This window comes from Daktulosphaira vitifoliae, unplaced genomic scaffold (genome assembly GCF_025091365.1).
Source record: "Daktulosphaira vitifoliae isolate Bord-2020 unplaced genomic scaffold, ASM2509136v1 Scaffold_2, whole genome shotgun sequence".
In the NCBI taxonomy this organism is placed as follows: Eukaryota; Metazoa; Arthropoda; class Insecta; order Hemiptera; family Phylloxeridae; genus Daktulosphaira; species Daktulosphaira vitifoliae.
In genome coordinates, this window is record NW_026099573.1 from 34229686 (window position 1) to 34253526 (window position 23841).

The 23841-nt window shown below is 26.8% G+C and overlaps 3 protein-coding genes across 7 annotated transcripts in view; 2 read left to right on the forward strand and 1 right to left on the reverse strand.

Annotated features, from left to right (window-relative positions):
• LOC126899940 (filamin-A) overlaps nucleotides 1-9627 on the reverse strand; it is a 45245-nt gene extending 35618 nt beyond the window's left edge. The window contains exons 1-2 of one of the 2 annotated variants that reach the window (XM_050675232.1): nucleotides 9278-9627; nucleotides 2445-2945 (exon numbers count right to left, since the gene is read on the reverse strand). In XM_050675232.1, the coding sequence (XP_050531189.1) occupies nucleotides 2445-2844 (400 nt within the window). In that variant the 5' untranslated portion in view covers nucleotides 2845-2945; nucleotides 9278-9627. The remainder of the gene's footprint in view (nucleotides 1-2444; nucleotides 2946-9277) is intronic. The other variant, XM_050675233.1, reaches the window with a different exon arrangement.
• LOC126898177 (tektin-2-like) lies at nucleotides 6980-11960 on the forward strand. The gene is made up of 6 exons (XM_050672118.1): nucleotides 6980-7313; nucleotides 11024-11216; nucleotides 11273-11489; nucleotides 11544-11758; nucleotides 11815-11891; nucleotides 11935-11960. Exons 1-6 carry the CDS (start codon nucleotides 7214-7216, stop codon nucleotides 11958-11960), a joined length of 828 nt encoding a protein of 275 aa, XP_050528075.1. The 5' UTR covers nucleotides 6980-7213.
• A 1665-nt stretch (nucleotides 11961-13625) lies between these two features.
• Nucleotides 13626-20659, forward strand: LOC126897622 (pyruvate kinase-like). 4 transcript variants are annotated; one of them, XM_050671355.1, is made up of 11 exons: nucleotides 13626-13719; nucleotides 13784-13916; nucleotides 14659-14888; nucleotides 15003-15183; nucleotides 15252-15458; nucleotides 15542-15726; nucleotides 16148-16390; nucleotides 16471-16759; nucleotides 16838-16994; nucleotides 19418-19718; nucleotides 19862-20659. In XM_050671355.1, exons 1-10 carry the CDS (start codon nucleotides 13669-13671, stop codon nucleotides 19467-19469), a joined length of 1728 nt encoding a protein of 575 aa, XP_050527312.1. In that variant the 5' UTR covers nucleotides 13626-13668; the 3' UTR covers nucleotides 19470-19718; nucleotides 19862-20659. The 4 variants fall into 4 exon arrangements, with proteins under 4 accessions (XP_050527312.1, XP_050527314.1, XP_050527313.1 ...); XM_050671357.1 differs by having other exon boundaries at nucleotides 16471-16693; XM_050671358.1 differs by lacking the exons at nucleotides 13626-13719; nucleotides 13784-13916 and adding an exon at nucleotides 14284-14507.
• The last annotated feature ends 3182 nt before the right edge of the window (nucleotides 20660-23841 follow it).

Genomic DNA, 23841 nt, shown 5'->3' on the forward strand with positions numbered 1-23841 from the left:
TATCAAATTGAGTAGACATATACTGATAAAATTCGTACTTTGCTGTAAGTAATTTATGTTAAAACGAATTATTAAGTGTCAATGTCTAACAATGATACATGGGCCTGATACGTGTGAAAGTGTGTTAGAGTGAATTTTTTGTTTCTGAAATGTTTCTGCAAAATCAAAATACTAATGAAATATGTTCTCAAACAATAATGTACATTATATATTTCATAGATACTTTTTAATGATATACATCATTAATTTTAAATGTACTAACTTCTATAATTAGGAGTACTAATTGTGTAACATTCCATATACCGCTGCGCAAAGATCTCTATTCAAAAGTATTGCTTTGTTATTGACGACACAACAAGCAAACAATTATTGCACCAGGTTTTTTTCTGAACGGGTTACTCGAAAAGCAGGTAATGACTTTTACAAGCAGTTATAAATGTTGTATTTTTGCAAAGGGGACAAATACAACATACTGACGTCGCTCAATAGAAATATGCATGTAAGAATGCGTTTGCAGTCTACCGTTTAAGTACAGTTCTTTTATAGCAAAACGACGTGGTTAGTATCACGTTTTTGTACTTGAAAGAATACTAACGAGATAAATCTCAACATTACTGGATAAATGTTGTCACCTTAATTGAAATTATGTACACGAGTAAAAACGAAAATAGAGGGCAATCATTTATAACCATGAATGATTTCCCTAAGGCGGCAAATTATAATTTGCCTCTTTATCAATGCATTTCATGTGCCCGTCTATCTCCGTTTTATTTGCAAAAACCCTACTGGGATCGTCTAAGTACCAAGGTCAGCCACCTTCTATCTAGTATAGAGGTATCCTATGAAGTATACTTTACATTATATTTCAACAGAATGGTATATCGACATAATATGAACCGTTTTTGGAAAAATACAACAAATACCGGTTATGTGCTTTTACATTGTTGTTGTGCATGTGTGCCGTTTTAACGAACAAGTGTAAACGGACACGGCAACGTGCACCAGTTACGGGTAGAGGAGCGTGTAATGAATAACACGGTGACATCAGCAGATTCCGTTGACAGTTGTCGAGCACGGGTCAAAATTTTAATGTATTGGTCGTCCTAATTATTCACTAATTTTTGTCATCGTTTTAAATTTTTATCGAAAACAGTTTTTTTAACGGTTTTGCTATTATTTTTTTTATTTAACAAACAAATCTGTGTTTGTCCGATTTTCATGAGTGGACATCAAAAAAAAAAAATTCAACTAAATAAAACATTTGGTAAAATTGTGTAGGTTATACTATATTTTGGATGAAATTCAATTGTTATGTGACCGTTCTTTAAAAGCTCATATGGACCAGGGCAGAGACGAATAAATTGATGAAACGGGCAAGTTAAAGGGACTTATAGTCTTGGGTCGTAGCGAAGTCATTTTTTAAGGATGCAACTAAGCTATTTGACCGACCGACTGACTTAAACATTCGATAAGGTCAACTTTAAATGTAAAAAGTCTTTTTGGCTGACTATAAAATTATTATATTTTTTGGTGACTGAATTAAATTTTTTTTATACTGTAATACATTAAATGTACAGAATATTTATAAATTTAATTACAAAAAAATATTGCAATTTTTCTATTTTTAAAACAAAAGTAAATAAAAAATATATTCAAAATAATTGTTCATTTTTGTTAAGTGTTGAGATAAAAATATATATTTGTTAAAAGCTATAATAAAAAGTACCAAAAAAATGTTGCTAGTAAATAAATTATACTTTGCAATAGTCTGTAAATGACCACTTTTAGTCAATATTTAATTTTTTTAAAGATTTTATAAAATAATTTATAATCAAACTGAATATACAGACGTTTACTAAAAATATTTAAGAGAAACTTTGGAAGATATTTCCAAATTCCGAAATATTATAACAAATGATTATTTTTCCGTCAAAACATTAAGGAACGATCTCATTTATGCACGTGTGGGCGTGACTATAAATCAGGTTTTTTTAAAGGTTCTTATTCTTTGAACTTCTTTTACGGTGAAAATATGGTGTTATTAAATATTGCTTAAGGCGGTGTTTAATGAAATTTTGGTTCGTAAAAAAGCTATATAACTCCACTGAATAATAATTTATACTGAAAGAATTGAATAGATTTTACTGTTTTTTATGATAATTTCTATAATATTGACAGGTTAAAATTTCAACGATATGCAATATTTTATTTGTATATAATATTTTTTTTCATCGATTTTACGTACTAATTTGCACGATAGTATGAAACGTTATGTTGATTAAAAGAATTCATAAAAATATACCTGTCATACTAGTTTAATGGGCCATAAAAAGATGTTAACCACAGGATAATAAAACTTTAAATGTCCCTAACGTACTCGCAGCTAGTTAAATTCGTTTTCGAGGGCACATTTTTCGCTCAATTCAAAACAATTATTATCTCACCAATATTGACTAATTTTATGTGTTCGTCTTCTTCCAAAAATTTCAATACAACCGACACGTTCTCCAACCGCTGTGATCGGAACGCCGGCTTTTTACTGTAACCGTATGGTAACCGTTTGCCGCTCAAAACTTCGACGAGGGCTATTAACCGAAGACCGTCACTAAGATCGGTTTCTAAATTGTCGATAAACATATCGACGGACCGCAAATGTTCGTTGGCCCATCGCGTAAAGGTATTCCTTTGAATTAGTTTCCACCGGGCGTCTTCGGCCAAATCGCGTTCTTCCGGGGCGGGTTCCATATCGTCAACGATGTTACCGTCCACCGCAGCGCCGGCACTATCAACACTGACGTACTGCTGTGCCGTCGCAACAGGTGGCTCAGCCGCCGCCGCCGACATACCGGTTTATTCAGGCGACGCGAACGACAAACAGCTGACCGGTAGTGTGACCGATGCGGTTGCTACAGCCGCTGCTGCGCCCTCTGTGTGATCCGCTACACCTGTAATAATAATAAATACTAAAATCAAACATAAACAGAAAATTATTCAATTAGGTCGGATTAATGAAATATACGATAAAATCATTGATATGTCAATCGCGTTTTCTTATTCAAAACAAAGTGATGTCCAGGACTTTAGGTCAGAAGAGGTGTGTGTATGTGATGGTACACGGTGCGCTTAAATGCAAAATCTCTACCAAAATGTACAATTTTAGGACGAGTACCCATTGGGTTACACGCATTTAATACATACAGTGAATAAAAAATGCCAGTGAATGCAGCTCTTACTGTTGTACATATACTTTAACCGCGTTCCATTTTTTCCCATTTTTTCGTTGAAAATAATCAACGAAATGAAAATTGGTTTTAAGTTTTAAAAAGTTTTAAGCGTTGTCATTTATATTTTAGCCATTATATATATTAGTGGTACTTTCAACACCGGATTTAGCAGTGGGCCCACATACATATTATTATGATTTAAGTGTTTTATTTGTAATTAGAATACATAAAAAATAGTCGCAAAAACACGTTAAAAGAATTGTTTCACACATTCCTAATAGTGTCCTGGATACTCCATATGTAGTCTTTTAATTAATACATATTGTTGCACTAATACATATTAAGCTGTGAACTTAATAAATATATAAAACTGTTAAATAAAAATCCAGTGAAATATTACTAAAAAATGTTTAAATATTTTATTTAAATAGATTTATAATTGACCATTAAATTTCTCCTAAAATAACAAACATTTTGAAAATATATTTTTTTGGTTTTGTTTACTAATATTTATTTTTCGATTTATACAGTGAGTCCAGTCAATATTCAGACATCGTTTGGAAAAAATTAATTTCCCTATTGAGTTGTTATTGTCTTATAGATTTTTAAGTATGAATTTAATCATACTTAAAAGTCTGTAAGATGATGACGAGAGGAAAATTAATTTTCCAAACGATGTTTGTATATTTACTAAATTTACTGCAAGTGATTAAATACTTTTTAAATATATTCCATCCACATTTGAACATTTCGTTACCCCTTGCCAAATTTTTTTTGCTCCCCTTTGAGTAAAAAAAAGTCATAGTTTGTAGAAACGCGAAAATGGAATATTTTTTTCGGTTATGAGTAAAATACAACAATTGCAATTATTAGATAAACAAATTTTACGTAATATCATGTGGTTTTGTAAGAAATCGTCGCCGAAGGTAAAGGGTAACACTTCCCCTCCCCAAATGTGGACCTACTTATCCGTTATAAGGGTACCAACATTTTTTTTAAGCATATTAAACTAAATTATAAAATAAAAAATTGTCTAATTAAGAAAGTGACTGGTCGATAAAAACGTTTGGACCAATAATTCGGATTTTATTAGTATTTTTATACCTTGTCGGGTGAAACAGTGCGGTCGAGAAATGCCAAAATTAGTTACCCGATCACCAATAATATTAGAATAACAAATTGAAAACTACACAACAAATTGGCGATAATTTCATTAATCATTTTTAATTCAACGGTTTTTATTTGAAAAAAACAAATATTGAAGTCAATCGAGTCAAGTGGTAAGACCGATAAATTCAAATAACCGAGTGAACAAAATTCAATTGTCATAAATGTATAGCACAGTGAATATACTGCGGGTCACGAAAGAACGCAACTTGACGGCCAAACAGTTCGATAGAAGGCTCAATCTTATACAGTAGTCAATTGCGTTCTCTTGTGACTAGCAGTACAGTAATGAATAAGTAAACTGGTAACATTTTTTTGATAAGTGTTTATAATTAAAAGGAACAGAGTGTTCAAAACGTTCTTAACGCTTATCATGCTACGATGCCAGTTTTCTTATGAATTAATCTTTTTCTTGAATTTGTCGCTCATACTATTTGACTTTAGTATTAATTTTCTCAAATATCTGTTCATCGAATTAAAAATAACCAATAAATTTGTCTACGGTTTTAAAATATTTTTCCCATCTGCTGAAAACGGTTGTTTGAATATGTCGCTAAAATAAACTAAAATTATTGCTATTATTAGACTTTCTAGACTGTCTTATTTTTCTATTCGTTATTTAACATACATTAGTATTTTAAACATATTGAATTAATCAAATGTATTTTGTTAATTATGTCGGTTTAGTTAATTATTCAAGAACTACTCTTACTACATTATTGATGTTATTATTTTTTTAACAGAAATAGTTGTTATAATTATGAAGCAGTTTAAAATTTTAATTTAAAATTTTATTTGATACTGAATATATGTTTTCATTTACACTAAGTAAAGAATAGAAATTTACATAAAATAACCAATACTATAAAAAAAATGAACAAATCTAATAACTCATGATAAACAATTTTACTATTATTTTCATTACCTTTTACCTAAACATATATTATTATTAATTTCAAAACTAAATTTTAATTTAAATAAATAATTGATATCCTGTAATGTAGTTTTTTTATTTATTATTATAAATAATTGCTTGTTATACCTGATGTAATTAGTCTTTTTTAATTTAGTCTAATTTAACTTTTTTCATTACTATGTGTTAAATGAAGGATGTAAAATTTCATTTTTTTTTTTTTTTAATATTTGAACTCTGTATACTCGATTTATTTTCTAAATCGAGTGCAGAAAAATATTTTTGATCATTTTAAATTAAATTTTATAATATATTAACAGATGTATTTTTAATAAATAAAATAATTCAAATTTGTATTATCATTTTATTGCATTAAAAAATTAATTCTGAGGTATTTTTCGTTTTAAAACAAAAATTATGTGTCAAAAACTTATGATTTAAAACTTAGGATTCAATTTTTTTTATTATTAATCGACATAATCCTAACTTTTCTAAAATATAATTCCCCTCTAATAATTAAAAAAAAAATTTTATTTTCATATTAGTTGCCAAATTTCTGGTCATTCTAATAATTAATCAAGTCGATATTTCGGGTCATTCTATTTTATCTTCTGATAAATCATTAAAAATATTCCATGAATCTCTAAGTTTTATCTAGTAGACAAAATATCAAATGATATTCATTGCTTAAATGTATAACATTTCTTAAGAATACACCACTATTGATATCTTACAATAAATTAATTTTTAAAACGAGATATAATTCATCATTGTTTCAAGAGGTGTTCATCTATTCCTTAAAAAAGAAAAACAATTATTTGTCAATTAAAAGCTTAGTTATTATATAGCATTTTTGGGAAGGGATGCCGAATACTAAAACGTCGGCATCAAAATCCGACCAAGTCAAATTTAACATGCCTCCCTAAATAGGTTTCTGTTGTGAAATGCTTAACATTTTTTTTTATTTGTTCGATTTCAATTTATGATTAAAATGAGGACCTAGATTGGAGCAGTAACGACGTTAGTTTAATATATAAACTTATTAATAAGTTTAAAAATTTATTATAATAATTATTATAACACATATTATTATATCTTTGGTTGTACAACTTCATAATTTTAAAATATGTGTTTTTTATTTAGCGTTTAAGTACTATAATAGTAAGTGGAGATTTTGAGATAGACAATCCCCCAAATTTGTCATGATTAAAATCAAAATAATTGTAATAAATTATTTACAGTATTTAAAAAATTAATTTAACTCTAAAAAAAAAAATTTGATAAATATATCTATGTATTAAAAATGTTAACTAATTTTAATTTTGTGCGTGTATTTCTCAATTATAAACACTTGTTATGTACACATATTTTGTTGTAAGATATTGTGTTTCAGTTTCATATTTCTGCAATATTGTTGATTCGCCGAATTACCTCGATTGCAATCTAGTGACCATGCGAAGTGTTTATTATGAGTAATATGTCGTAGTTAATTTGATGCGTTACACATAAGTTCCCTTGATTTGTGCACATAATTTATGCCGTTTGAGTATAGTAATGCCATTGGCTGGCGAATATGTAACCATATTTGTAAAAATCTATTGAGTGGTATAATTCTTGGGAAGTATATTAGCGCCTTATATGGGAACACAGTTGAAGATGATGTAATGATAATTATTGTAGCTGTTGAGTATGGCACTCGATATGGATTATTAAATAAATGCATTACCGTGTACGGCAAGGATTAGGACCGGCTAATCTATTTCCTTTAACGGATCATTAGACGATTGTTTCCGATGACTTTATATCCGTGATACAATTTCAAAAATAAAATACTTATGCTATCGAAAACATGAATTACAAGTACTCTGTATGTACACCTGGCAAGTGCATTTAGCGACAAAGTGTTAATATGTTAATTTGTGTCACTGTTAAACAAACGAGAGTGTGGGTTTTAATGTTTACATTTGAAAATGTACGTTCTACAATTGAACATCATATTATGCAAATCGGTAAGACATTCACGTGGTTTTAAAGCCGCGTAATAAATGTATACACGTAATTACTGTTGTGTTATTTAATTGAATTTTTAAATTAGATATCACTGTCAATCATAAAGTTTTATATAGGCACTTGATATTTAGTATTGCGTTTAATTATAAGAAATTCATAAAGTTAAATACAATAATATAATATTAGTTTTTTAACAAATATGAGTACACTTAGCGTGCTATTAAAAATAATATTCATGAACAAGTGATATAAGTTATAAACGAGGTGTAATCAGAAAATATCGGCAATTTTCGTTTTTCGACAAAAATATTTATTTATTCGCCTACATTAATGTTGTCGCACTGAAAAAAGTTCCCATTTGATATTATGCACTCGTGCCAACGCTTCTTCCAATCCTCAAAACACTTCTCAAACTTGATCTTTGGGATAGCCTTCAGCTCATGCAGCGATGCGCTTTTAATGTCATCTATGCTTGTAAAACAACGGCCCTTTAAAGTTCTTTTTATTTTTGGAAATAGAAAAAAGTCATACGGAGTCATGTCTGGCCAATATGGAGGTTGGGGCATCGTTGCAGTATTGTTTAGTAAAAAAAATGTATAAATACGGCATGTAATTCAAACACGACATATTTTGTGTTTAAAGTAACTTCAGTAATAATAGCGAGAGGGACAAAATGAACTATCGTTTAATATTTAATTTCTAGTCAATATATTTTGTATATCGTAAGCGTTCCTTTAACTAAATATCATAACAAAATATTTCGATGAAGTTTTAGAGCCAAAATGAGATAAAGTATAAAATTCATTATTTTGGTTTTGATATTTGGTTAATACAAAAGTAGTAAATTATACTTTTTAACAGCTTGTTTGGCTTTCCACTTTTTTTTATTTTCATATACGTATATTACATAAACTAATTTCAGTTACCTAGTTAAATAGTTATTGTTTAGAAACAAAAGATAATGTTTAAATTATTATGAAGTAATGTTAATATCTATTCTTTTAATTAATATACATATTTATAAGTTTATTAAATAAGCGCTAATTTACCCCATTAGATACGCTTTTTGCCTCAATCATAGGGTAAGAGAAAGTCACATGTATAATTACTTATAATCATGTTCTATTATTGATACTAAGTTAGCAAAAATCAAACTGTAGCTGGTAAATTAAATTGTCAATAATTTTTCAAATAAGAAAAAGTAAATTCTTATTAGCTTAAAACTTTTTCGTTCTCTTTAAAAACGTATTAAAAAAATGCGCGTCATTCTGTTTAAGTTACTCTACAAAAAAAAAAAAAATTTGAGGATTCATTAAATGAAATAAAGTGTTAATCATTATCTAATAACTAATAGGCAAACACGCATTTAAATAACTTATTAAATTCAGATAGTAGTTACACTTATAATAGCACTGTATAATTATGTGAAATAATGAGAAATAATTAATTAATTATTTTTAAGAAATTCCCAGTAGCAAATTTTGCTATCAGTGAAATAACTAATGAGTTAAATTATTAAAGGGTAAAGTAGCTTAAATTCTCAAAAAAAAAATAAATAAAGATTTAAATATGTTTTAAAAATATCGTGTTGATGATATTCAGTATATATTTACTGATATTACACGGCGGTTTACAATTTGCACTTGAAATTTAGAATCTTTTGAAATATCTTTTAAAATACAGACCAATTTGTATTAACGAATATTGAATGAACTAAATATTTAAAATAAGCGTGCTCAAAAATAGTCCAATAAATAATCCATTAAAGTTGACCGTTATTTTAAAATTTATTTTACATAAACATACTGGGTATTTTTTTGTTATATGGAAAAACTAAAGATAAGAAATAGAAAAGTGAAAAATAGAAACGTTCTAATGCATTTACAGGGTCATTACATCATCAGTGCATTCGAATGCACGTTGTTTTCCGTAATCTAGTTGTAAGTAAAATAAAAAAAATTACCTGCTTTATATAATTTTTCTCCGATAAATGATTCTAATTTTGAACACCAAAAAATCTTTGGGCTTAAGAAATCTTTCTTTCAAGAAGGAAAAAACGTTTGATTAAATGTTTAAAAACACACCTAATAACTACTCAAACCAATCGCGAACCTTTGAAAGATTACTGCAACACTGTTTTTTACTGTTACTTAGATTGATATATCAGTACAATAATTAACGATCAACCGCAAGATGTATTCGGCACTTGAATTAAACCGAAGTGATAAAAATGTCCTTTAATGTAATAAGTGCGGTCGTTTCGTTGAATGTTTTGAGAAGAAACTGAACGAGAAAAGGGACTAACGTCGTGCGACTAAGTGTACTAATGCTAAAAATAATGTGTACGGTTTTGGCCGTGACGATGGTCGTTGTCGGTCGTCGTCATCAGTCAGAATCATGTGCACCGTCACCGTGTTATAAAACTGCGATATCCAAAACAGGCGGTCGGATAGCGATCAACGCCTTGACCCAGTCACTGCCGTACGCTTATCGCTGTTTTCATCTAGTTTAATTATCGTCGCTTCAGGTGCTCATTCCCGTTGTGTCTTGTGTTTACAACCAAATAAGGTAAAAAACGTTTTGTCTTGGGCAATCAATATTACGGACAGTGTTATAATCAAAACATTATTCAATTAGCCAAATGGACCGTTTTAAAAACAAGATCAAATTTGACAATGTTAATATTTTCACATAAGTTTTCAAAAGCAATTACTTTGTATGTGCTGTCGTATACTTTTAAATTGAGTGTTTTGTATATTATTGATTTTTACTTTTTTTATTATAAATCAATCAAGTTATAACGGGTTAAAAGCTATTTTTTCATTCAACGTTCATAAGTTTTACGATTTTTATATTAAACAAGTTCGTATATTTTCAGTTGTGTATTGTTATAGGTATTAAAGGATATTTAGTTCAGTGATGTGTACTGACTATGAATACTATGTAATCATATTTAACATTCCGATTCTGTTATTGAACTTTTGTTACATATTTAACATATCTAATTAAATTAAATTTGTAATATTTAGGGAGATAATTTTCTACAGGACTATAAGAAATACAAACACGGTAGTAAATACAAATTAATTTCCATATGATTTGGTGGTTTTTTTTATACTGATTACGAATACGCAAACATGAAATATTGGTTAAAAACAGTTAGAAAGTTATAACATTTTAATGTATACCAAACGGATAAACTTGTTATCTGTTCGAGTTTGCCCCTAAAGCTGCATCTCCATATCCCTATTCCAGGCTTCTGGTTGAACAGGTTGGAGACTTCAGCAGTCCTGCGGCCTTGAACCCGGATGGGTTCTTGGTCAAAGGCATAACAGAGAGACGTACGCGTTGGCCGTGATCAGTCTAAGGATGCTTTTGCGACACTGGTAAACCGGGGAATCTAAAAGCCCACGTTGCTAAAAAATAAAAATCGTATGGGAGCTAAACTTCATCTATGTCTAAACATGATCTTGTATATTATTTCCATAAAAAATTTGTTATAGTTGAAATTTTTAATAATTGAAAAAAATTTAAGTATTTACAGTTGTTATAGCGACTAGTTATAAATGTAATTTTATAAATATTTGACGGAAATAATAATAATTTTTTTTTAGTATTAGGATTATTAAAAATTAGAAAGATTGAAATTTTAAAAGTCATACTATTTAAAAAATAAACATTTATATCAGATTTGATAAAATGTCAATAGTTACTTTTGAAAAACCTGTTCCAAAAGTTTCTGGTTCGAATTGGTACTATAAAGTTACTGAGATTAAGGAAAATTGTGATACGTTGAGACGTAATGCCTTCCAACTGCAAAACGATTCATATAAGTTAAGAAACAACGCTAATATAACAACAACATGGCATACAAATCATACCAATTCATCAATTATAAATAGGTAAGAATTTTAAAGTAAAATTAAGACCTAAGTAAAAATGTTTTTTGCTTTTTTAGACAAAAAGAAATAATAAAATGGAGAGATTTAATTGAAAAATTACATAAAAAGTTGTTAAAAGAAATAGATGATATGAAAAATGAGAAATCACTCGGGGAAAAAACACTGGAGTTTTTAAATTTAAACTTTAGTGTTACAAATCATTGTTTAAGCATAAGAGATGAAAGAGGAGGTGCCGATTTATGTTATGATATTGCTGACATTGAATTGAAAAGTGTATTTAGTCGTAGTGCGTTTATTTAAGAGGAAACAAATGTTAACATTTTTTAGGAACAGCATATATTGGAATCTTTAAAAAGAAATTTAACTGAAATATGTCAAAATGCATGGGAGCAAATTAACAAGTTAGAAAATTTACGCATCATTGTCGAAGAAGATCTAAAAAATAAGAAGCAAGCCATAGAAAATGATGAAGAATTGTTAAAAATGACCAAAGATTCTAAAAATATATCTCTCAAACCAGATTCACTCAGAAATCTTGATAAGTATCGGACTTCCGTCATATAATTTGTAATATAATTAAAAAAATTTTCATGTTTAGTTTTAATACATACGAAAAATGGCTATCTTTGTGTAATCATTTAAAATTGAGANTGTACTTATTATTAACTTTTTTTGGTATTTTTGATGATAATCGAAATAATGATAAAACCGAAATTAGGTGTTAATGGTGTTTCCCGAGTGTAAATATTAATCTTTTACCGATATTTTTTGTATTTTTATATTCTAATTGATTTAATGTATTCATTTGTAGATTATCATTTAATTATTGTAATAAGTTATATAACGTGTGTTTCTGAATAATTTAACCAAAACACCAGACTTTTTTTAAAATTCTTGATAGTCATTCGTTAAAAACTGGTAAAAACATAATTGTAAAACGACACGATGATCATAAAATTATATGAAATTAACAGTAATAACTGATCAACATAAATATAAATTAAATTATAACTATCGATAATTACCAAACAAATGGTATTTACCGCATATACCGAAATGTTCGGTATATTAAAATCGGTATTCAAGTTAATACCGAATACCGGTTTATAGATTTGAAATACCATCAGATCTAAGGTAAACCTTCATATTATATCCGACAGACGGTAAGTAAGCCGTTTGTTGACAAAAATCTATAAATATAAATATTCTATTAAACTGTATGTTCAAAAATTACATTTTTTCTGTTCAGTGGCGTATTTTGGGGGGTGTCCTCCATGTCTAGACACCCCCCGACTTAAAAAAAATGCTTAATATATTGGTATTAATTTTTTATAATATACTATATTTATTTATAATAAAAATTGATCACTTGTGGCTAGTTAATTAAGTAAAATTAAAACTATATTAAAAATATTATTAATATAGTTTTAATTTTACTTTATTATGAAGTAGATTAATTTTTTTTTAAATACCAGCTATAAATAAAATAAAAATATTTTTTTAGAAAATAATTTAATTTCTATACAATTTCAAATAAATACTTCGAATACAGTTATATATTCTTATATATATATAGCAAAGAATTAATTAAATTGCTAAGTTTTTCGCAATAAAGTAAAATTGAAACAAAAACTTATTAAATTTTGATCATCATACCGATTTTATTTATAAACATTTTATTTTGATAAATTACTATTTAATCATAAGGAAATATAATATACATAAATTATGATGTAAGTTTGCACAGTAAAGTCATTTCAAAATTATATTTGAATTTTCTGGTATTTCGATTTGTATAATAAACGATATGTAATTATTAATGAGAGTAATCAGCTGAAAATATATTTCCATTTTTTTTATCATATTTTGTGTGTAATATGCAGAATATGGACATTCTCGCAGAAGAAAATATAAGAAATAGAATCCTCCTATGATGAAAATAAAAATATAGTTATATTTTGGAGTTGATAGAAAAATGTTCCTACGGATATATGCATATCCAAAATATAAGAATGATTACAAATGCGTACATCTATTAACAGTGTTAATATCGCAACAATTGATAGCTACACGATTATTAAAAGAGATAATTTAATACTATTTTTCAATATTAGAAAACAAAATTAAACTTGAAAATAAAAAAAACTATTGATCGGTAGCTTACGATATTTTAAACTTTGAATAAAAACACTTTATTTTTANTACTCCTGTTCTTAACTATTTTACATAATTGAATAAGCTGTTAAGTGTCCCTAATTATTACTATGTATTATTATAAAACATATTTCAAACCACTATTTTAATGATAAAAAAATAAATTATTGTTTTTTTAAGGAAATTATTACTAAGAAACGAGTTCAATTTATTTTTGAAAATATTCAAGAAAATTTTTTTTGATTTATCATTTATGAAATACTTTTAATTGTTCTCATACACAAATAACGGGTTAAAAATGATTAATACAGAAAAATTAAGTGTTCGAGAACATGCTAAAATTTTCACGGTCAGTTTATAATTACATAAATAAAATTAATTGACATACAATTTTTAACAAAATTATTATTTAGCCTTATTGTGATAATGAAAACATGCAAATAAAGTCTGTATTTGAAAGTAATTATCTGGATCACATGAGTAATTTAAACTTAAATTTGAATTCTTCGCATACTCATACTCTAACTACGTTGGCCTGTGCTGTTCGTAAGTTAAACATGTGTCAAATATTTGTTGATAATCAATGATAATTTATAAAAATTACAGGATTATTGAACAACTTGTGGGGATAGCACGCATATAAGAAAAATCCTTATTGTTAGCTTTTTTTAATTTTAAAAGTATTCAAACCTAAATTTATTTAGTTACTAACTTCTTTGCAATCATTTGTGATACAGATAGAATATCAGTTAAAATATTTTTTTCAGAAAATATCATTTTCCTTATTTTTTTGTTTGTTTATAATAAATTAATGGTAATACTGTTGTTAAATTGTGTGCACATTATAAACTGTGTCAAATGATTATTTTTGTTTCTTATAACCTAAGCCTAAAAAATACTGGTTCATGGCGAGATATTAAGATGCGCGTCATTACTCCGTACGCACCATTCCCTTGTTTTCCTTTATTTATACTCATTTAATATTTTGTAATATTTTAAATTGTTGACGCTAGATGAATAAATGCTCCGAAATTAATTCTTTTATACTTAAATTTATTAAAATCAGACGTTTCTTAAAAAGAAAAAGTTAAACTATGAACATTTGATGAATGATTTAATTGATAAAATGTTATAAAGGTTGTAGCACTATAATAATAGAACAATCTCAACTTATAATATCTTCAAAATTGTCCTAATGGAAAAAAAAATTGCTTTGACTCTTTCTAAACTGATAAATTAATTCCTATAAATGCAGTTCTTTTTAAAATTTGGTTGAATATTTATCTAGCACCCAACATTACTCAGGATTTGATTTCACAATTCTGTGAAAAAGGAGTTTCAATGGTAATGGTAGGATTCAATGAATTATCTAATGAAGAATGTCAAAAAATGATCTACGAAATTCGCCAGGGTGTTTTTAAGTACAGCGTCAAAAATAATCAAATACCGTATTCTTTAGCAATTGTACTTAATCTGGAAGGGAATCAAATAATTACGGGATCTATAATTAGGACAAAAGTAACACAAACCGATTTTTGAATTATTAATAAATGAAATATTTTGAAATATTAATAAATGAATTATTTGAACTATTAATTTTGGTCACTAACAATTTTTGTGTATGATATTAAGGTAAATCAGACGACATTAGAGCTACCGACCAACAACTATGTGTATATTACAAACGATGAGGAATATAAAGATAAATGCACTCCTGAACGTATTTATATAAACACTGATATTAAACAAATCAAGGAAAATGATCCTATATTTTTAGACTATGGAAAGATTGAATTGATTGTGACCAAAGTGGGTGAGGTCGGGGTGGTTGGGTGAAATATTTGATGTTACCATTTGAACTAATACTGAATTTTTTTCTAGAGACTGAGGAGTTACAATGTAAAATCAAACGAGGTGGACTTATTGGTTCTAAAAGAGTTGTGCTTATTCCAGGAATTCCTATTCCAACGCTATTAACTGAGGAAGACGAAAATCGCATAAGAATAGGTATTCGACAAAAAGTTGACGTGATATTGATTCCAGGTGTTAGAAATGCTGCTTTTATCAATAGAGTTAAAGATTTTGTCCGTGAGCAATAGTGCCCTATTTGCACATATTTATTTGATAAGACTATTACATATTACGTTAATTGTTTTTTATTTTCTACCTAGGCTGTGAAAAAGGACAGGACATTGATCTTTACGCCAAAATTGATAATAGTGTAGGATTTGATAACATCAATGAAATTATACCAAACGCCGATGGCATTTTTTTAGACCTACCAAATTTGTCCATGGAAATTGGACATGAAAAAATATTCATTGCTCAAAAAATAATATTATCCAAGTGCAATATAGTAACGTTAAAAAAATTATTTGCAGTGTGACCAGAAATTATTATTAGAGCGATTGCCTTAAAAAATATTCAAAATATTAAAATGTTTATAAAAATTTTTTTTTTTTTTATAAAGTTATTTGTAAACATAATTTAAAATTTTAATTAAAAATTTTTATTATCAAATTTTGAGGGTTAAATTTGAAAATAAAATACTAAAGTATGTTTTTAAAATGTGTATTAGATATATCCTGCTAAAGGAAAACATTTGTAAGACATTTTCAAGAATGGTCTGACATATTTGTTAACAAAAAATAAATAGCTTTAAACATTTAATATCTTGAAAAATATTATTCGAATATATGACAGTATTTCAAAAATTTTGTTTACCTTTAATTTAGAGTTAATTAACTAAAATTTATAGTAGTATGTTTTGAGTATAGATGGGAAAAGCTGCTGTAACGCATGGCGCTTTTTTGTCTTCAATGGAATTTACTACGATACCTTCTAATGCCGAAGTGAATAATGTTATCAATACTGTACTCGATGGAACCGATGCTATTTATTTAGATGTCACTCTTCGTACAAATTATCAAGTATTCTGTTTACATTATTTATCATTTATTTGCCGTCAAGGAGAATCCGCTATTTGGGAACAACATCTATTTAATGAGCTTAATCACAAGGTAATATTCATATTTATTGACTTTTTCTTAAAACTTATTGCTATCTATCAGATATGACAAAATTTTGTTTTGAAATACAGTCAAAACCGAAAATTGATCCAGCCCAGGCAATTAGTATAGGGTGTGTTGAAGTATCACTGAAATGTAATGCTACAGCAATTATTGTTATTTCAACTTCTGGCTTATCAGCAAGGAATATTGCACGATATCGCCCAAGATGTCCTATTATAGCTATCACTAAGCTAAGTAAAGCATCTAGAAAATTGTCAGTATGGCGCAATCTAACTATAATTCGTTATCTAAGTAAGAAGATAAACTGTTTGAGGAATAAAAAATTTAAATGTTCTGTTATTTGTGAATTTTTACATAGTATTTAAATTTTGTTTTATTTTGTTATAAAAATATTCTATTCGTATACGTATTTAACTATAACTATTTTTTTTTCAGGTTCCAATGAAACAAATTGGTCTACTGACATCGAAATTCGTACTAATTTCGCTATAAATTTTGGTAAGAAAAAGGGTATACTAAAAAATGGAGATCTAATTCTGTTAATGTGTGGAAATAAACAAGGCATAGGATTTACAAATACAATGAAAATTTTGTATGTTAATTAGAGCTATTTACAAATAATAATAAAAATGTCTTCATTAGGATATATTTTTTTGATATGTTTTCTCTATATACATAATATAATCATATTTATATTTTGGAAGTTATTGAAAATTGAAAGTAATGACAGGAAGTGAGGTACAGGTTTTGTTATTTTTTAAATTATACGCTTCCAAACTACACCTCTAATCTTTTTTAGGTATAAAAATGTTAATAATTTCCGAAATACTGGTCCAAAAGATATTATATACTAATAATTTTTCTCAATTCGATTATTACCTAATAAAAGAGTTAAATATGTATATTAGCATTTAAAGATTAAAATTGACACCTTTATTATATAATGGAAGTCCGGGCAAAGCGATTATACCAGAATAGCTAATAGCCAATAGTTAATATCTCAAAATCTACATATTTTACACGACTTTTATGAATTTAGAGTGAAATTAATGTAGATTGATAAATTGAGAAAAATACAATACAAAAAACATTTTCAATATTACATTTATTTATTTTTTTATAAAGTGGTCAATCATACAAGTAATGTTTTGTAGATTATGACGTGTTGTAATATTGCGCGTGTTTTTTTAATAAATTATAAAAATAATAATAATTTTACTAATTTGTTCTTATGATTCACTTTTACATATCTTTTCAGTTTGCATTATACGAAGTCTATAAAATAATTTTATTTAAATATATTTGAAATATTGTTGTTAAAAATGTATATAAATAAAAGGGTTCTATTTAAAAAAACCTCACACAATAGCATAGTTGTGACAATTATACATAATGTCTGACAGTAATTAATTCACTATCATAAAAACCACGTCGTTGTGAATCTATTGCATTTTACAATCATGTCTATATTTGTATTTCACAATTTTTGTTTTAAAATTTTATTTAAATTTTAAAGTTTAGTTAAATTATTTACTGAACAATAAATTTCAATTTGTTTTTTTAAATCACGATTTTTTATGTCGATAACCATTTTTTATAGTAGAACAATTGTTGAAATCAATTTTTTAATTTAAACAATGTAGTAAAATTTAAGATCGTTAATTTAATATAGGTTAAATAGAGTAGATATTTTTTTGAAAAAATTGTAATTATTTATACTTTGAATGCCAATTTTTCATGGTAGAACAATCGTGAGATTTTTTAAATATTATAATACATATCTAAATGTTTAATTTGACATTAGTTAAAATAATCTCAAAAAATGAGTTGAAAAAAAAGTTTTATACATGCGTAGGTTTCCTTCAAACTTGAATTTAGATTTTTTTATTGGATTATCATACAAAGCATACCAAACGAAAGATTATTGTTTCTAGAATAGTCATCTAAAATTTTATAAATTATAAAAGTTTTAAAATGCATAAAACAATTTTGAAAATACCATTTTTTACGGTAACGATTTATGATACATTTTTTTATATACCTAAAATTGAGGTTCTTTATTCCAATTTTCAGTGATATAGTCAATTAGATTAAACTCGAATTTTTTAGAAATATTGATAATTAAAATCAGTCTAATGAGTGCTGAGAATTTCCATGGACAAATATCAAAAAACATATCATGGTAAAACAAAATCATTAACACCTTTATACTGAACCTAAAAGAACTAAAAACAAATAAAAAGAAAAGTTAAATATCTTATATTTTAACTTATATTCTATATAATAAAGTTTATAAAATGAGTAATGCACAAGTAATTAAAACAACTTTTCCCTTACATTCTCTTATATTTCTTACTGTTCCTTTCACTAGCCAATTTTAGTCAGGGGTCGTTCACAGTTTATAATATGAATCGTTACCAATATTACTAAAATTGCAATGATAAGCAAGAGAAAATATAATGCTTAATCAGTACATTATAATTATTTCACAATAGATGCCTTTAGTAATACATGAAATCTAGCAGGACTGAAGGGCCCTTCCCAAAATGTTGAGAATTACACACATTAAAAAAATGCAATTACATGTATTTTTTTCAGAAATATATAACCCCCAAAAAATTAACAGCAATATAGTTAGGACAAAAAAATGTTTAAATTTTAATAATTTTTCTTCTGTAAAATATATTAACATTTATGCATATATGTATACTGTTAGAACCAAATAGAATTTTATTAAAAAATATATTTTTTTTGTTTATATTTCAGTTTTATATGATTTAGAATTTTTTTTTATAATATTGGCTAATATTTTTGTTAATTTAATAAAATATTGGCTTAAATAATAGGCATTATTTTCATATAAAAGCTTCTGTAATTTGCAGATATTAATTACTGCTATTGATATTTTAGTTACATCATTTTGTGTAAACAATTAAGTTAATTTTTTATTCAAATTTCGCAAAATAAAAAGTAATAATAATAATAAAGAGATGAGTTCGTTGCCATTTTTTTTAGGACCTCATCGCACAGTAAGACAAAGGTCAGATTACTCTACAATATTGTTTAAATTCAAGTACAATGGTGTAACATTTGCAACGGAAAAAAGAGAATTTGATAATACAATTAATAAAAAAATAGTAGAAGATATCGAAGTTCAAGATAAACAATTTGAAACATTTTTGAATCACTATATTACGTTTAACCCATCATGGCTTATTTATCGACAAGATGGGAAAGATATACCCGATGATAGAAATAAACGAACAAATAATCTATATAAAATTAATTCAATCAAAACGGATAATTCCATGACCAAGTAATTTGTTAAATAATAATAATAATAAAAAATAAGCCTTTATAATAATAATTTTTTTATATAACGGTTTTAAAATAATTGAATTATTAATTAACCCCCCCTAATTTATAATATATATTTTTTAAGAGTATTGTTTTTTTCAGCTGTTTCAGTAGATATAAATTTTTAAAAGATGTTGGTAAACAAGTTGTCACTGAAGTTATTGATTTGACATCCGATGATGAATCAAGTATTAATGTTATAAAAAATTCATCATTTCAAAACAGTGTTGATAAAACAAAAATACCAATTTCTAAAAACTTAAAAATTAACAAAAAAGTTGAAAATCCCCAAACTTCACACTTAGTTGGAAAAAAGGATGATACAACATTTAATATTTTTAAACAAAAAAATCCTAATAAAAAAACAGATGATTCTAAAAGAATAAACCAGCCACTTAAGAATTTTTCAAATATGCCAATGTCAAATGAAAAATCTAAATACATTGATAAAACCTTTATAACACCTAACCATCACGTTGAAAAAACAAATATTGTTATAAAAAAAGGAATACCTGGATTGTCTTCTACAGTTATTCATACAAAACCTCAAAATTGTAATAGATCTTTCAAAACCCCAATATTAAAAAGAACAAACGTAGAAGAAACTATGAATTCAAATTTTAAAAAGCAGAAAGTTCAACACAAATAAGTGTTTTAAATGTATTGTTACACTTACATTTTTGGTGCTGAGTCAGACAATTTATTATTTCGCTACTTCATTATTTTTTCTTGGACTTCAAATGAAAGTTATACATTTCTTTTATAGAAACTATTTTTTTTATTTTGGTTTTGTAATAATATAAATATTTTGAGTTGATATTTTTTTAATATTTTAATATTCACAGGGAATATTTTTCGTTGTGGATAGGGGATAAAAATACTTCCACGGCCCCTTTGCCAGTCGTAAGAGGCGACTAATGAGGTTGTGTCAGGTCGACAACCGGCGTAAAAATCTTTGTCAAAAAAGTTTAGGGAAAAGAAGAAAAAGCTGTGTATGGTATTTATAGAAAGAGTAACGAGAGAGGTTTTAAAGTGGGCATTAATGAAAAAAGGAGTCCCGAAAAGGTACATTAATATAATAGAAAATATATATGATGGCACTTGTACTCGGGTAAAAAGCGTAGGAGGAGTATCAGAAGGTTTTTGGGTAAGAGTAGGAGTTCACCAAGGTTCTGCTCTAAGCCCTTATTTATTCTCTATAGTGATGGATGAAATTACTAGAGAAATACAAGGAGAGGTGCCGTGGTGCATGTTGTTTGCTGACGATATAGTGTTAATAGGAGAACATAGGAAGGAAATTAATCAAAGGCTAGAGGTGTGGAGATCAGCTCTTGAAGAAAAGGGTTTAAGAATAAGTAGAAGTAAAACAGAGTATACAGGGTGGCCCACCACTCACTGACAACTTAAATAACTTTTGATCCAGTTAATATTTTTAGTTGATTTGTTTTTTAAATAATAGTTATACGTTAGGTCTATAGGTATATCTCAATAATTAATTTTTTTATATTTTATTAAAAATATTAATTNATAGAGTATATAGAGTACGAGTTTGACATAGGAGAACACGAGGTAGTTGAAATGAGGAGGTCAGTGTTAATAGGCTAGGATATGATTGGAGAGGTGGAGAGTTTTAAGTATTTAGAGTGAGTTAGGCAAAAGAGCAGTAGTATTGACGAGGATGTAAGACACAGAATTAAATGCAGGTGGTTGAAGTGGAGAGAAGCGTCAGGCGTCTTATGCGATAAAAAAATTCCAATGTGGCTGAAAGGTAAATTCTACAAGACAGTAGTGAGACCAGCTATGATGTATGGTTCAGAGTGTTGAGCGGCTAATAAGAAAGTAGAGCAGAGAATGAGTGTAGCAGAGATGAGAATGCTTAGATGGATGAGTGGAGTGACTAAAAAATGAGCTAATATGTCAAAAATTAATAATATAAAGTAGTTATCATCGACCGGTCATTTTTTTACTCTATTTGATATTAAAAAAAATAAAAACTGTTAATAAAAATTAATTTTTCATGAAAAAATCATTACTTAACGTGCAAATGAGTATTGTAAACTTTGGACAATATATTACATTATCCATAAGCTTTGATATTAAAGTGAAATCATTATTAAGTAAAGATTTCACTTTTTTTCATTATTTTACATCTTTTGAATTCTGAGCATAAAATTATTTTACTATTTTTTAAAAAAATTTAAAAAAAGAAAGAGAATTTGTACAATTATGATGTAAAATTTTGTTAATTCTTAAAATAAGTCAGCAATAATTATTTGAACATGACCGTTCGTATTTTTCAATAAAATTTTATACACTTTGAAACATTCTATTTATAATTTCTGATGAATAAGTATACAATGCAATAAATTTGTACAATGGAAATGCGGAGTATTCGGATTTTTAAACTATAAAAATTGTTTTGTATCACTAAAAACAAGTTTTAATAAAACGTGTCTATTTAATTTTATAAAAAGATGTCTGGTCATCTCAGATTGTACTTCTTAGGGAATTATTTTTAAAAATTTTAAAATTGTTTTAAATTTAAGGAATAGTATTAAAATTTTGTTTTTAGCAACATTAACGTTTTTAAAGTATTTCGTAAAATAAATTTTGAATTGAATCAGCCATCAAATAGAGAGCAATATTATGTGTTATAAATTGAATAAAATTTCTATTTATTGTGTATACAACTGTCAAAACAATTGTTTTTACTAACCATTAGCTACTTGTATTTATAATCCCTCATAAATTATACATGTATGTTATCTTAAAAAATTGAAACTTTTATATCTAATAAACTAACAAAGCTATATTAAAAATTCAAATGTCATTTACTATTGAAATAAAACCTCAAAAATGTAATTAAATTCAAAGTATGTATACCCATGCGAAAAAACAAAGTTGATACCCCTATAAGAGACATAAGGGATAAACTTAAAAAGTATTACATAACTAACATAACAAAGGGGTATCGTTATATTTTTATAACGTTATTATAATGTATAGTGTTAAAAACATTTATTATTACTTTATTTTCTAAAATTTGTTTTTATGATAGTGATTTTATTTTTGTCATATATTATGTATACTTGTCCCAAATATGCCAAAAGTTCAGTGGGCTAGGTTTTTGAAAAAAATTTTCCTTAAAAAAAATTCCAGAATATGTTTTTTAGATTTTTGAGGGTTATGTCTTCAACAAGATAAAATTCGGGTGTTTTAACGTATTAATCAATATTGTTTGTCTAGTGAGAGCTGAGTGTTTTTTTGAATATATACAAAAAAAACATATAATAAAATTTATACTTTTTCAGATTCATATCAAAATTAATAAATTATTTTTGCGTCTCTTGATAATTTATTTTAGTAAGCGTATCTCGGTGTTTTTAATAGACATTGTTTTTTACATATAGTCTTGTTTTTTTGCAGAGATTACAGTAAGTGATAATTGTAAACATTTGTCTTATGTAGTAATTTGAATGTCATGGTTTACAATTTATGACAATAAAATATATTAAATATTCAAATTCTATTGTTTCGGCAATTAAAATTGAAACAAGAACATACAATTTTATACAATATATTTATTTTTAATAAAATAGAATAAAACAAAACACGATTATTTATATTTAAGTCATAAATAATATAAAAATGAATTAGAGAAATAATATAATTATTTTTTTGAGTATTTTGCTTTTATTGATGATTTTATTATAGTGGACTACCAACTAACACTAGTCTAAATAGAGTACTCTATTATTTTCTAGGATTTATGTCTTTTATATATTTTTGTAAGTGAAATTTTCTTGCTGAAATACTTTTTTCGTTGAAAATGCTAATTGATATCAAAATTTAATATCAAAACCTAGCACAGTGGGGATGTGGCATAGTTGGGTCCAGTATATATTTAATCTGTCAGTGATTAAAATCACTATCACAAAAAACGCTTCGATGCAAATCTGTATATAATGTTTCATTTTAAAAAATTAGTGGATTATTCCGAAAGCAACATGATCTTCTATTACATAATTTATATACTGATACAAGTTTTATAATTTATATGTTGATATTTAATAATTTAGTAT